This window comes from Sipha flava, unplaced genomic scaffold (assembly GCF_003268045.1).
Source record: "Sipha flava isolate LNK unplaced genomic scaffold, YSA_version1 208_pilon_pilon, whole genome shotgun sequence".
NCBI lineage: Eukaryota > Metazoa > Arthropoda > Insecta > Hemiptera > Aphididae > Sipha > Sipha flava.
In genome coordinates this window covers 721855-738242 of record NW_020272815.1, presented here as the reverse complement: position 1 = coordinate 738242, position 16388 = coordinate 721855, and the positions used below count along the sequence as shown (strand labels likewise).

The 16388-nt window shown below is 23.6% G+C and overlaps 2 protein-coding genes across 2 annotated transcripts; both read left to right on the top strand.

Annotated features, from left to right (window-relative positions):
• The first annotated feature begins 471 nt into the window (after positions 1 to 471).
• LOC112682661 (N-terminal kinase-like protein) lies at positions 472 to 6669 on the top strand. The gene is made up of 16 exons (XM_025553337.1): positions 472 to 775; positions 2186 to 2335; positions 2430 to 2555; positions 2637 to 2824; positions 2912 to 3002; positions 3069 to 3380; positions 3464 to 3587; positions 4291 to 4388; positions 4444 to 4536; positions 4599 to 4734; positions 4805 to 4996; positions 5076 to 5207; positions 5324 to 5445; positions 6131 to 6232; positions 6308 to 6389; positions 6442 to 6669. The coding sequence occupies exons 1-16, from the start codon at positions 659 to 661 to the stop codon at positions 6570 to 6572; spliced, it is 2196 nt and encodes a 731-aa protein (XP_025409122.1). The 5' UTR covers positions 472 to 658; the 3' UTR covers positions 6573 to 6669.
• Positions 6670 to 9142: 2473 nt separating this feature from the next.
• Positions 9143 to 14095, top strand: LOC112682668 (protein transport protein Sec61 subunit beta). The gene is made up of 4 exons (XM_025553348.1): positions 9143 to 9322; positions 11559 to 11656; positions 12145 to 12246; positions 13995 to 14095. The coding sequence occupies exons 1-4, from the start codon at positions 9320 to 9322 to the stop codon at positions 14080 to 14082; spliced, it is 291 nt and encodes a 96-aa protein (XP_025409133.1). The 5' UTR covers positions 9143 to 9319; the 3' UTR covers positions 14083 to 14095.
• Positions 14096 to 16388: the final 2293 nt, after the last annotated feature.

Genomic DNA, 16388 nt, shown 5'->3' with positions numbered 1-16388 from the left:
CAGAAGTGACGACGTTGTCCCTTATCATAACCACCATATAATCTTTAATTATGAAAATAGTTTTGATATTATAAATCGTCAAATTCGTTTTCAAATTGACGTAAATTGAAATTCACATAAAAATTATTTTGGACATCAATTAGGATGAACGTGACGTCCCCCAGTTCCGGAGAAAAAATATAGTTGGGGTACGCAAAAAAAAAATAGAGGAGCTCCGTCCCCCTGCGCACCCCCCCCCCCCCCCCCCCCCCCCCCCCCCAAAAAAAATCGAGCACAATCTATAAGGTTATATTACAGAATAACGAATTATATGTGTACACGGTACATTGCGTATTATACACATACTATTGATTTTATAATTATAATCTATTATTATAAATATTATCAAGAATAGAACTGATATTAAAGTTTTCGAATTGTTATCAACAATACTATCATATTTCAATATTATTCTATGATAACACTAAATCACGTAGTAACTTGTTGTATATACTAAATTAAAATACGACGAATTATTACTATTGATTTGATGTTCTCCAGTACCATAATAAAAGGAATGCTTTTTGATTTACAAATTTTCAAAGTGTTAAATCTGGAAAAACTATGTTAAATTTGATGTAATTAAATTTAAAATACCATAGTAAGATCTCTAATAATTATGTGGACTATATTTTCAAGAGACTCGTCGAAAGACTTTCCATTTGAGATTACTGAATGTCCAAATTATGAGTTTAATGACAAGAGTTTATGGAAATTAAACAAAGGGAAGAAAAAGGTAATTTAAGTTATAGTGTTAATTAAATTTTCTTGCTAATCATTTATTAATAAGTAATTTTTCACCATTATCAATAAAAGGAATTTAGAGTTACTAGAAAAATCATAATTTACATTTATTTGTTGATTAAGTAAATATTTAGCTAGTTAATTACTGGAATAATTGGTATACCTATATATTCTTATTTAGTTCTGATTTACTAAATTATGCTCTTTTAAAGAGAGCCTTTATTTAAATTCGTATCAGTTTAATTTTTTATTACATTCATTCAACTGCTTGAAAATTATGTCTTTCAATATAATATCCGATATAATAATGTTACTCTATAATATAACGCTTATATTATTATTATGCTCTAAAGTGCTGAAGTTTAATATTAATAAAAGTTAAAACAATTCATAGTTTATTTGATATTTAAATCAATAATATATGTAAGTTAGATGTTGAAAATATTATTAGTAGGGCTGAAGTTTCAATATACTTTGCATTTTTTTTCCATAGCTTACTGTGCGATGCTCGTACTATCACAAATTTCTTTCTTGTAATTTTGAATGAGTATTAGGAATTTTATTTTGCATTTTTTTAATAATTTTGGATTTTTAGGTAATTTAATTTATTTTTATTTATTTTTTAAAGCATTTTAATGCATTTTTTGAAATTTTAAATTCTAAATCAGAATTTGAAAATTTGTTTTAAGATTTATACATACCAATATGATTTTTATACAAATGTAACAAATTATACATTAGGTACACATAATTTATATTATATTATTGGACAATAGTTAACGTCAAAACCTAGATACAACTGGCTTTATCTATGATAGTATACATGATATATTAAAAATCATTTATCGACTATTTAGAATCAGTAAAATTAACATCTATTGATATCATTTAGTACAAGTTTTTTTCGTCGTAACCGCCATGTGAATTAATTTTTTTTTTAGTTTAGTTTTTAATTAATTTTAATTAATTTTCTAATGTATTTTTTGAGATTTACTATTAGTTTCGCATTTTTATATTTTTCAAGAATTACGTTTTTTTAAGGGCATTTTTTGAGGTTATTTAGGGCACTCAATTCCCAGCTCTAATTATAAAGTATTCTTTTTCTCTTTTGATTGTTCGATCTCGAATATCTTGACGTTAATGAGAAAGTGTATGATTAGTAATATTTATCCAAACTCCTAGTCTTTATGCTCAATAATAATATGAGATGTAAATAAAAAATAAAAACTCATAATAAGGTTACATAATTTTTTAGTATCCTTTTTATTTTATTCTGTAATTTTTATGTATTTTTCAATATTCCATTATAGTCAATTTTAGTTTTTGTTTAATAATATAAATACTTTAATTGATAAATGTATAAATTATATATAACAAGTAATTATTACATATTTTTTTATAGAATACTAATCAAGATGTTTCAATTTTTGAATTCATAATAAATGATGAAATTCCTGGTGGTAAAGTCCGTTCAGCATCTGCTAAATGTGCAATAAAACATTTGAAAACTTTAAAACATCCAAATTTTCTCACTTATTTAGAAAGCTCAGAAGTAAAACAAAATGTGTTACCTTACTAAAAAATATTGTTATATTTTATGGGTTTTGATTAAAATGTACTTATTAAAACATTGAATTTATTTTTAGATTAAAACTACAATTTATTTATCTACTGAGTATGTTGAACCACTTCAATCCTTTTTGTCATCTCAAAATGATCTTAATACCACAATCATGAAACAATATATTGCTTGGGGAATATCAAATATAATAGTGAGTGAATTGTTAATATTATCTAAAATATAGTAAGTACTAGTAAATAGTAGTTCATAATCTTAAATATCTGATTTTCAGGAAGGATTAAGGTTTTTAAATGTTGAAGCAAAACTATGTCATAATAAAGTTTGCATTTGGTCAGTGTTCGTAAATAAAGCTGGAAAATGGAAACTAGGTGAATTAGAATACATGAACAATGTTAACAATCCTCCTCCTTCTTATGATAATGATTTATATCGTACTACAGTACATCAACAATCACCATTGTAAGAAAAATTAGTGATTTTATTTGTACAATTATTTCTTTGCTAATGTTATATACTTATAAAGTAAAAAAATTAACATTTGTGTAGTTCCATTGATATTTGGGGACTAGGAGTACTTATTTGGGAAGTATTTAATGGCCCATTAAGTCATCAATCAGCATTAAAAGATGTTAAAAAAGTAAGAATACTTAATTATATGTTTCAAGTATACAAAAATTAAAAACCGGCTACATATTTTAAATAGATTCCTAAGGAGCTTTTGAAAGTATATCCAAAGTTAATTGCTGCAGATCCTATGACTCGTCCATCATATGATACCATTACTTTGAGTTTAAGAGAACAAGGATATTTTGGTAATGATTTGGAAAAAACTATGACAGCATTGAGTCAATATCATTTATTAGATGATCTCCAAAGAACAACGTTTTTAGAAAAATTGCCAAATTTACTTGAAACATTTCCCAAAAATATAGCTCAATACAATGTATTACCTAGCCTTCTTGAAATGTTTAGTTATGTTAAAGAACAAAAAGTCATATTTCCATCAATGATAAAGGTATTATTATTATTTTTTTTCTTTGTAATAAAAATGAAATATTTTTATTCATTCATTGAATTGATGTTTCTATTTCATATTAGTTAAGTACTATGTTAGATGACCAAGAATTTGAAGAAAAGATAGTACCTTGTATTGTAAAACTGTTTGAATCTAATGATCGGGCAACAAGATTGTTATTACTTAATCAAATTGAATTATATTCAAGTATGTATAGTACTAATAAATTTAGCTTTAGTATTAAATTAAGAATTGAGTAATTTATTGTAAATAAGTATATGTTATGTTATTAAATTATTTATGAAAAAAAAAGATTAGTGCTAACTGAATGTAACTAAAATAATGAATGCCAATTATACATATTTTCGTACATTAATACTAATAATAGATCACTGAAATTAAAAACCATAAATTACCAGACAAACTACTACAGTTGTATAGTAAATAAAATTGCTACTATATACTAGTCATTTTGATAAAAATTTGAATTGACTCTAAGGTAGAAGTTCTCAACGTTTTTTTTGGTTCATGTTACCTTTAACCAATAAAATCAAATACTGCATTGCCCTAACATAATAACATCATAATAATAAATAATTTTTACTGTATATTTTAGAATTATTCGAGCTAATGATTATTGAACTATAATACTACATAGAGACTGTAGAATAACTGACTGATAACAAGTTAAGTCAATAAGATAATCTATAATGCAGTGTTATTGCAAGTCAAAACACTTGTGGTATACTATTTACATGATAATGGTAGCAATAATATGATTTTATTTAAAAAAATGTATTATATTTTTTTTTTTCCAGAATAAATATCTTAATATTGTACATTAATAAGAAGCACTGATTTTATAATTCTATATTCAATTAACTGTTATCATATTTTTATTATTTTATAGATCGGTTAAAACCAGATTTATTAAATACAAGTATATTTCCACTGTTAGTAAGCGGTCTAGCAGATGCAAGTCCTACTATAAGAGAATTAACTGTTCGAGTAAGTTATTAATAAAATATTTAAGTTAACAAATAACTTTTTTTTTTTTTTTTAGAGCATGGTATATATAAGTTCAAAATTGAATTATAATAATTTAAATGTGGAATTAATGAGACATTTTGCTCGCTTACAAATGAAAGATGATCAGGTAAAACTAAGCAATTTTTTAAATTTACATATTTATATACGTATCTATTATTTGAAATACAGGGTAGTATAAGGACCAATACCACTGTATGTTTGGGTAAAATTGCTCAATATTTAGACCCAAAAAATAGAAGTAAAATATTATCATCAGCTTTTGGCCGCGCACTCAAAGATCCATTTCCACCATCAAGAATGGCAGGTTCTGCTAGTCTAAATTTAATTATTTAACTATAGTTTTATATAAAAAAATTTTTAAAATATTTTGTTAGGTGTATCTGCATTTTCAGCAACTCAACAATATTATCCTTTGCTTGAAGTATCATCCCGAGTTTTGCCAGCATTATGTCAAGTAACTCTTGATCCTGAAAAAGGAGTACGAGATATAACTTTTCAAACAATTAAAGGTTTTTTAGGAAAGCTTGAAAATGTATCTGAAGATGCAAGATTAAAAGAAAAAATAGGTATATATTATTGAAAAATATTACTATTAAATAATTTATAATTTAAAGTTTAAAAACATTAATTTATTGTGTACATTAGAAGAAGAAGTTGCTAATACTTCTAGTCCATCCATACCCACATGGGCTGGATGGGCTCTAACTAATGTAACTTCCAAGTTCTATTCGTCCAAAAACTTACAAAAAGATATAAATCCAACTGAGCTATCAAAAGGTAAAAAACATTCATTGTTTTATATATATATATATATACATATATACATATCTAAGAATAAAAATGTGGCATTAAATTTTATTATTGTGTTATAAAATGTGTATATTTATTTTTAGACAACACAAACAATAAGATTGTTAACTTTGATAAAATGAAAAATAGTTCACTGAAAACCAATGATAATACTCCACAAAATATTTACAAGCAAAAACAATTGGATGATGAGGATATTCTTCAGGTTCTTGCTTTTCTTGGTTTAAAACTTAATTTTAAGAATTTAAAACTCATTTTTTGATTTATTTATTTTTAAATAAAATTATAACATATTAACATAGACTTATTTTTTTATATTTATTATGTATCAAAATTGATTCAAATAATTTACTGTACCCACTAGATATTTTGATAAAAATTAAATACATATTATATGAACATTTAATTAATATAATCTATACAGTTATCATAGTATTAAAATAGTTATTTGTATTTTAATATAGTTTAAACAAATGTAAATTATTCTCAGGTAATATTATAAATTTTAATAATAGTTATATTTAATTTCAAATATTAGAACTAATCATTTTGTTTATTATAATTCCATATTTTAATGTTCTACAATAATAATTTAATATTAAAATAATAAGAGTAAATTTAAATATATTGTTTTTGTACACAAAATACTTATTCCATCGCAGTTTCATTTATTTTATTTTTTTCTTAAAATATTACTTATTATTTAGCAATTTATATTATATTAACAATTATTTTATGAAATAAAAAATGTTTGCATTTTTGTAAACTTAAAATTACTTATTAAAAAACTGAATAATTTAAAGAATCTTTTAATTAATATAATTATATATATTTAACTATATGATCAATTTATGTTAAAATATTATATTATTTATTAAATATACTTTTAGAACACTCAAAATTACAAACATGTCATAGATGAGTCTATAATATCTAAAGACTGGGATGATAATTCAGGATGGAATGTTGGAGATGACTGGGAAAGCATTGATGTAAGAAGTGCAAATTAGTTTTATTTCAAAAATGATGTACAACTCTTTATATTTTATGTAATATTTATTGTTTAGAATTCAGAAAAAGAAAAAACTGATTTTGGTTGGGAAGATCAAGAACCTATATTATTGGATGATTCTTGTGATATTGCTAAAAGTATATATTTTATATTATATAATATTTCTTTGTACATTTTATTATTTTACAGAAGTAGAAGCTGATGCGTTAAAAGAAGAAATGCGTAAAAAACGAGAAGAAAGAAAACTAGAACGAATAAAGCAATTAGAGCTAAAACGTAATAGTAAACAGACTTTAAAACTAGGAGCAAAAAAATTATAAATCTATTCATTACCTTTACTTGTATGACTTGATATTTTTATGTTATATACAATTTGTATTTTAAGAAATATAGGTACCTATATCCCTATATCAGTAAGTTTTTATGTTTTTTTTTTTTTAATAATAATTTATTTATATCAATTTACTCATTAATATCAGGATTGGATTAATATAAAAAGTAATGTTTTTAAGTTCTCAAAATATAAATATAAATTAAATTATTAGAACTATTTAAATAATTATATTTACAAAAAATTTACATTTACATTTTTGTAGAGTAATAATTAAATAAAAATAAATTTCAAAAATATCAAAATATTAATTAAACTATATTTCCTAAAATAATTATAATATATTAAACATTTTTATGTATCAAGCAGTCATAAATTATTATTCAGAGTAACTATCGAGTATGTTTGTTTAAGATTTATTTCTGTTTAGATTATCTTGCATTATTTAACTAATTTTCAGAAAAAATAAATACAAATATAACTTATAATTTTCTTTCTTCCAAATCAAACTAAATTAATAAATTCTTTATTTATTATTATTGCACTAAAAAAGTGGATTACTGTAATTTATATACTTAATATCCTTCACTAATATTCTATCAAAACATCCAAGTATAATAAATTAAATGACAAAATATCCATATCGATGATTGATTTTGTTTAATTAAAAAAAGAAAACATTATACTTAATACTTAAACTTAACTTAAATTTCATAGAGAGAGAAACAACTTTTATTTAAACGAACTGCCCAACATTCGGGTTGCCTATATGACACAGTGTAAATATTCAGACATTTGTTACATCATTTTATATTTAAATAACATATATAGTATATAAAATAAAACATTTTTATTCATATAATCCTTATAAGTTTTAATATGTAAATGTAAGTAGGTGTAATGACTGTTAATAATATGTATATATATTAATTAATAATAAAAAAATCATTGAAATGCTACTCTTGTGATGCCATGATAACACTAGGTAGGTAATAATCACTTAAGATTGAACATTTTGTTCAAATAATGTATACAACCTGTATATTATAATGTATATTAACTTGCTTAATAAATAAAAATAATTAGGCCCGAGCAAAAAATTGTCATAAAACATTAGGTACAGATAGACTGCTCTACAATTATTGTATTATATGATGAACTCTTAAATAAATTTTAAATTTTTTGTTCTAGGATTTTTTGTCTTTAATTCCTTAATTCCATCCTATTTTATTATAACCATAGTATATATATATATGTCTTACTTTAATTGTTTAGTGCCAATCGCACATGTCTTCAATTACTTAAGAAAATTTTTTTCCGTAATAAATGTTATGTAATCATACGTCTTATAACTTACACTATCATTATATTTATATTTGGCTGTTTACCTTGGCTATGATCTGTCCTTAGAGTTAAAACATATATAATATAAAAAAGATTAAAAGTATTAAGAATTTTGATGAGAGAATTTAGGATAGATACAATCAGTGTTATAGCTTGAAGAGGAAAACACACAAGTTATCATCTATATATTGTTTTAATACTACAAATAATTTTTCGCTTAACAAGATTCACTTTGAAATTTGTACATTTAATTTATGTTTACTGAAAATGGTAATTTTTTTTTAATTATACATCATAAAATATACATTAACAAATATAATATTTACACGATATACATAGACGCATTAATTTAAAACTGTCAACTTGAGTAATTATTACAATGTTTTTGGGCTATGTTTATAAAAACTTAACTCCACGACTTCATCGTAATTTTTCATTAAATAATAGTATTTTAAATTTACAAGCGTGCTGTAATATCCGAACAAAGGCAAATTAAAAAAAAAAAAAATTACAAGCAACTCATGTATAACCTAATGAGTTTTCGAGTTATTAGTTTTGAACTGAACAGTTGATTTAGTAAAAAAATAAAACACGAATAAATATACAAACAAAAAACATTTTTATTTATGTTTTATCTAGTTTAAAATTACACAAAATTTAATATATTTGGACAAATTACAAAACTCGATTTCTAGGGTTGGGTATGTCCCGATTTTTAATATACTTGTCTCGCGTCCTGCTTCAATTCTTAGTGAGACGCGTACGCCGTGTTAACAATAAAGCGGGACGTTAATATCCCGATTTTTTTTTTCACAAAATCACATTTCAAAAAATCGTGTTTCCCACAAGTCAAAAAAAAAATATCAACCCTAACGATTTCCTGTCTAATACAAGTCTTCCCTATTGCCTGTAGGCTATAATTACATGTTACAATAAACTAATAATTCACACGTAACTACTTGGCAATATACCCTTCATCATTTTTATACCACCATCACTGGCCTATCCAACGAATACGTCTTTTAAAAATGAATAAATAAAAGTAATACATAGTAACAAAAATACGCCGATTTGGCTCGCCTGGTTCCGTTAGTGAGGGTCGCGGGTCGCTCCGCGTTTATCAGCAGTTTATCAGTTTCCACGAGTTCTTGATTACTTTCGGTTCCATGACTCCAACAAACGCCAACGAACAATGTTATCTACTGCACTCGTGACAACCAACTGACAACGTGTATACTTCTCGTCTGTTCTCTATACACGTACCCGTTCACCTGTCTGTTCGACACCGAATCATTTTATCGTTTCGTTCGAGACTCGTCTACACGTACACTACTTTCATCACTGTTTGCTGTCTGTAGCTTAAGTTTCCGTCTCATAATCCAATTGACAAAAATGGTAAGTTTTCCAATTTATTTTGTTTTATTTTTCTATGAAAATGTCGTGTACATAATATAATATGCGATATCGAAGAAAACGTAATAAAAAAAAATATCAAACTTCACTTTTTTCTGTTTTTGTAAGTAGGTTATGTAGTATTATTGACAAACATAAGTACGTAGCTAATTTTGTTGGATCTATGATGATAAATTATCGCATTTCAAAATCCTATTAACCCGTCAGTAGTCGCGATGATTTTTATAACACCCGTTAGTCGCGTGTGAGCGCTCTTTATACCTATTTTGTCGATTTCGCATTCGATTTTCATTAGAATAAGTTTAAGATCTTAGATTCAAGTTTGTGGTTGTAGGTGAAACAAAAATAATGCATTTAAATATTACTTTTATTTCTTATAATGATTAAAAATAATAATATATTTTTCTCTCCGATAATTGATTCTGATTTTAACTAAATAAATATTTGTACAATTTACAATTTCTTCTATAACCGTATCGGTAAAAAACAAATTCCAACAATCAACTATAGACTTAGCGTCTTTTGCATACCGCTTTACCCCAGGCAAATGTAAAATTATATTATGTGAGCGGGTACGTACATTCAAAGGTGAACCGTCAATATTCCACTTCGTAATATTATCCTTACCTAAATAATAGTTGGGTTGAGAAGTTCTATCTGACAAAGGGCTTCTAGAACGAGATCTATGAGATGTACTTGGTCTATTACGCGTATTCAATGTTTTATTTGCGATAAATTCTGTATCAGAAAAATCAGACTCACTTTCACATTGTTCTTGTATATTAGGCTGAACAAAATCAGAATCATCGGCTAAATCATCTGTATCTAAACAATCTAAATCTAACGGTTTCAAGACAGTCAACCTTTAGCGTTACTAAAACCATGATAATTTGTTTCAGTCCTGTCTTAATTTGCTGTAGAGATATTAATACTAAATAGTACAGAAATTCATCAATTGTTTCTTTACTCCATTATAATTCTGTTTACATCCTACTGTTGTATTCTTATTTTTCTCAAACTTGGTCAATAACTAATTACAGATCTTTGTATTAAAATGTATATATATTTTTAATAATGAAAAAATCATATTTAAATAAACTCAAATTCAAATGTTTTTTATGCTACTTATATTCAAGTTTTTGTGGAATATATAGTAACTCTTTATAAACTTAATTATAAAGAACTAAGCTTTTAAGTTTATGCATTTAGGTACATGTTTGCTATATAGAAAATTTTGTATTAAGGTACAAATCAATTTTATATCAATGATTATAAAATTGTATGATATAGTCATATTTAGCTTATATAGTTGAGTCTCATTAAACTGTACAATATTGTTTTAGATTACTTATGTCTATTTCAACCAATTTTCTAAAATTTAAATATAAAGATTATTTTTAATACTTGTTCTCTTAAGCTGATCAATTGTTTTGTTGCACTAACGTACATGTGTGATGTGCTTTCGTAATTATTTTAATGACTATTATTGTATGGGTCTATGAAAAATGATGTCTCTAAATATAATGTTATGATAATAACAATAATAATAATGATAATAAGTCTTTTAGGATTACTACATCGTTTGGATTAATAAAGCCTTATTATGGTTGGTTTTTTCAAGATATTGTCACATATTATTTCCTATTAATTCAATATAAGTATAAAATTATTGGAAAAAAAATTAAACATATAAAATGACAAAGCTTTGAATTTTACAAGGTGAATTAATTTCTTACTTCATGTTATAAATTATAGAAATCCAAAGAAATTAAATAACACTACTAAAAATAAGAAAGGATGTTTCTTATTTCAAAATTTGTCTATGATTTTTTTTTTTTTTTTTTGTTGCACATATTTTTAGAACTATAATAAATATAAATACATAATATTTCAATTTCATTTTTCGTCAGATTATATACTTATTTATGCATATTTATTGGATGAATTTAGAGTCCTAACAATGAGTAACCAGAGTAACTAATAAAAGATAATTATAGAGATACTCAAAAACAAATAAAAAAATTTTTTAACAGTTTTTATATTAATTTTAAAAATCATTTGAGTCAGACAAATTTATCTCTCATAGTAAATATTTACTTCTAAAAATTACTTTTTTTATTATAATTTATTATATTATTGTGTTCCTAATAATACAAAATACTTAATATTTTTATGAAAATAGTATACCTACATAATTAAATTAAATTTACTCTTGTAGCCTGTAAATCCAAGTGCTATGCAATCAGCCAACAGTGGCCCCAGGTCACCATCTAAACCAGGAGCGTCCAGGACAGCTGGAAATGTCCTCAGACAAAGGTAATTGATTATTATATTTATAAAATAATTTTATAATTTGGAATAGGATTTTATTGCACCTTAAACCATTCAAACTTACTCTATTACATAATCTAAAAATTATAATATATTTACAAACTTTATAAATAAATACTTTATTTGTTAATAATTTGGAAGTCTTGAATTTTTATTTATTCAATTTTTGTCAATGAGTTTAAGAATTTACTTAGAATCCAATCACTCCATATGATGTAGTTAACATGATTATTGAAATTTTGCTTCTATAACTTATTATGTCATTTAATGTGGAAATTTTAGACATACTAAAAATATACAGTTAATTACTATTAATAGTTGCGACACTCAAATTTTAGTTAAAATATTGTTACAAATTGTTTTTAAAATGAAATAGTAAACATTTTCACCCGACAAATATTTGGTTACATATTCTGTTTTTTTTATTACAATAAAATATGAGTTATATTTCAGTGACTTAATTCATATTTTAGGAAAACTGTTGCACCTACTACTTCGGTAAGAAATCGTAATACTGGAACTAGCAGTGGTGGTATGTGGCGTTTTTACACTGATGACTCACCTGGAATCAAAGTGTAAGTGTTTTCATTAATAATAAATCATTGGAATTAATATTTTACCATACTTAACAAATATAATTTTAAGAGGCAGGCTAAACTCAAATCTTGAACTCAGTAATTAAACAAAATCAAACAATTTTATTGGTGTTCTGAAGCCAAATAAGACATCTAATTTTAAAATTATAACAAAACTATTCTTTGAATATTGAACTAGACAACTGAATTTGAATTAAATTGTTAGATGTTCAACTGAACACAAAGTGAACTAAAGTCTTTTAAGTAAATTAAATTAATCAAATAATAGTATATTTGAGATTTAAAAAGCTAAAATTAATTAGAAATCTTATTTTTGTTACTATATTTAACGATATTAATTTAAATTATTGTAGGTATTTGTTTATTTTTTATTTTTAACTTATTAAAACATACTAAATGTTATTTATAATTAAAGAGCGGATTTAATTGAATTGCAACTTTTTATTGATATCCAGTAAATCAAATCTGATCAAATATGTATATGAATCAGATTAATTACAGTCTTTCTATTTAATTTAATTATGCAATTTTTTTGCAATTATTGCAATTTTTGTATACTTCACGTGATAAAATATACAAATTATTATTTCCAAAATGATTTTACAAAAAATATATAACTATGAAGTAAATTTTTACATGTAGTTAAATATAATTTAGGATTTTTAAAATTACATTTATCTGGGTTATTCACAAAACTCACAAGTTTAGAAGAATCAAATAGTCAATTAATAGTTAAAACATATTTAGTATAATAACTAAATAAATAAATACTAAACAAATAATAACTAAATAAAAATATTAAGTATAAATATTCCCTATCCTAATGGAAAAATTGTTAAAGATAAATTAAAATAAATCTTAGAAAAAAATTAAGGATATAAAACTATTAAAACTTACTCTGCGATTATAACAGGAAATCAAAATGTTTATTTAGATAAAACACCCATTTTTTAAACTATTTTAAATATGCATTGATAACAAGTGTCGATGTTGAACGTACTTTTCAATTATATAAACATATTTTAAGTAAAAGACGATACAATTTTCAAGAACACAATTTAGAGATGTATATAATTATAAATTTTAATTCAGAAAAATTATATATTTTGTGAATATTATATTAATATCCATAATATTATTTAAGTAAGTAATTAATGATTATATATTTGATATGATTTTACTATGCAATTTTAATGTATTTCATTGCAATTTTAACATTTTTATACTGCAATTTTGATACATCTCCATTATAATTTTGACATTTTTTTAGTGCAATTTTAAGATATTTTTAATGCAATAATATCCGATCTTTACTTATAATTAATTCAATTTTTTTTTTACAAATAAAAATAAAATTTTATTGTATATAAAATATAGTTACTTAACATCTAATAATGATGAAAGTCAAGTTCTTAATTATTATTAAACCAATTAAAAAATTCACTGTTTGTAGGTTATTGTAATAAATTGAGATTTTATATTTTTGTATGTTATGCAATGTTATATAAACATAAGATTGAATTTTCAATTGAAGTTCAAACTTTTAACTGTGATTTGATTTAGTTATTTATGATTAAAGTTCATCTATAAAATCTGAACTAAACTCTGAAGTTAGATCCAATTTATGAACTTTGAACAGTCAAATTTATTAATTAATTTATTGTTAATAATATTTGAATAATGCTTCAATTTAAAATTATACTAACCAGTTTTAATTTATTTTTTAGAGGTCCTGTGCCAGTATTAGTAATGTCTTTGTTGTTCATCGCATCCGTGTTCATGTTACATATTTGGGGAAAGTACAATAGAGCTTAATTTTTTTGATTTATTTATTTTGTAAATAATTTACCTTAAGGTCATTCCCAATTTTTTTTTATTATTATTATTATAAAATAAATAATGCAATATCTACTATAGTATGTTACTGATAGAATAAAATTAAAAATCATACAGTTCATTTTAATGATATTTTTATGTTATTGTTATATAATTTCTTTTTTAAATCATAGTATACTCATTTATAATAACAATATTTTAATTATTTAAACACGAATATTTTGTTTACAATAAATAATACAAATGTTTAAAATTATTTGATAATATTGTTTTTATTTACATACAGACATACAAAATTGGTGTAACATCTTTTCTGCAGAAAATAAATTATATGGTAATAATTTTTTAAGTTTTATATTATTGTTTGTTTATTTTTTGATTATAGAAGTAAATGGTATTAAAAAGAAAGCTGTTATTTTGAGCTGTCAACACTAACAACATAACTAAAAAGTGTATAGTCCCCAAAATTAAGTGTATTTTAGTCTGGATAGTCAACTGCAGCTGAAAGTTAAATCTTATCCCTATCAACCAATATAGGCATTGTATTATAAAGTATGATGAGTATAGCAAAAAAAGCAGTTACAGTCCAGACATCATGGTTAAAATTTGCAGGTCTAGATTAAGATTTAAGTATTATGTTGCCAAAATTCAGTAGGATAGTGTCCAAGAGCATGATAAAAATGTTTTATATGAGTTATACGAGTTCTTACATTGCAAAGTAAAACAAGTAAAAATATCTACCAAGAACAAATTTGTTTTGAAACTGTGGCTAATCTTATATTACATTGTGTTAAGTATTCCAAACCATTGACTTTAAATTATTAGAATATAATTAGTGTCATTTTAACAACACCCACCAATGACGAATAGCTTGAAATTGAGTCAAACATGATTTATTTTTACACTTTTTATTTATTTTTATATTTATTCCTACAAAGACTAAATAATCAAAAGGGTGAAACTTTTAAGTCTTTTAACTCCAAGGTCAGCTAAGATATAGAAACAAGTGAATAATATTATTGTATTGGTATTTTATACTTGAAACCAATGTACCACTCCTTCCAAAAAAAACGATTAGTAATTCTGGTGGATCCTTTTATATTCTAACCTAACCAACTTTCTCAGTAAGGTAGTATTAACTTTTAATATTCTAACTGGCAAAAGTAAGACATCTAGGTAGGTTAGTAAATCACATTAAAATATAATAAAATAATAACTTATAATATATTATATTATTATTAATAATATATTTATATAATATTAATATATTATTATATAATATAATAATTATATTTAAGTACTCAGTCAAAGTTTCGAGTTTTTGCGATTATTATATTGAATAGAACAGTGGTTTTCAACCTGGGGATCGCCAAAAATTCTGGATGAAATGATTTTTTCATATTAAAAAATATTTAAAAATTATTTATTTTGTAAAATTGTTAAGTGTAAATTAATCAAAATTGTTTAATTTTCATTTTAAATCATTTTAAAAATCAAGTAAATATTTCATCAGTAATTAAATCAAATTTTGATTAATAAAACAATTTTTTTTTTTTTAAAGGCATTACAAAAAAATAAAAATAAGGGTCGCAATCCGACAAAGGTTGAAAACCACTGGAATAGAATAACAATCAAATAACTATTATCACATGATTGATATTTATTGAAATATCTGATTTAAGAAACATTTTATTTTATTACACATATATTGCGACTTTCTAGTAAAAATATAAATTTTTTTTTTAAATAATCTAAATTTAATTTTCAAGCTTTAGGTATAAAAGTTAAACATTCAATGGAAATTTAATTACAAAAATATAACGGATAATTTTTTTTTCGTTTTGTCAAAATGTATTATTCAAATGCTCATTGTATGCAGTATTCGAATTTATTTAGATCAATTATCTAGATTATTTTGTATATTTTTATTTAATTTAATTAAATATATGGCCATGAAACCTTTTACAAAATTATAAATGGGTTGTAAACCAAGGAATTTTCACTGGGTGACAAAAAAATATTTTTCTCAAAATAGTCAATGTATAATACCATAGTACGATTATAGTATTACACGTTTATTTCGGATTATTTCGCCCAATCTTTTAAAATACTGTCGACAGAGTATAATCACTGGACGACATATGTGTCGCCTAGTTAACTAGTTAAAAAAATGCACTGTTATGAACTATAATATATCTTCAATGTGAAAAAATATCTCATCGTAATGAAAATATTTAAGTGAAAAGAGTAAATAGGAAAAAAACAATTATAAATAATTATAAATA

What these genes read in the sequence shown, in the direction of transcription:
- LOC112682661 (XM_025553337.1), top strand. Translation starts at nt 659, where the DNA reads ATGTGGACTATATTTTCAAGAGACTCGTCGAAAGACTTTCCATTTGAG. An exon ending in CATTAAAAGATGTTAAAAAA is followed by an intron (nt 3,003 to 3,068) that starts GTAAGAATACTT and finishes TATTTTAAATAG; the next exon opens with ATTCCTAAGGAGCTTTTGAA. An exon ending in TTCTTGTGATATTGCTAAAA is followed by an intron (nt 6,390 to 6,441) that starts GTATATATTTTA and finishes ATTATTTTACAG; the next exon opens with AAGTAGAAGCTGATGCGTTA.
- LOC112682668 (XM_025553348.1), top strand. An exon ending in GGAAATGTCCTCAGACAAAG is followed by an intron (nt 11,657 to 12,144) that starts GTAATTGATTAT and finishes TTCATATTTTAG; the next exon opens with GAAAACTGTTGCACCTACTA. An exon ending in GACTCACCTGGAATCAAAGT is followed by an intron (nt 12,247 to 13,994) that starts GTAAGTGTTTTC and finishes TTTATTTTTTAG; the next exon opens with AGGTCCTGTGCCAGTATTAG.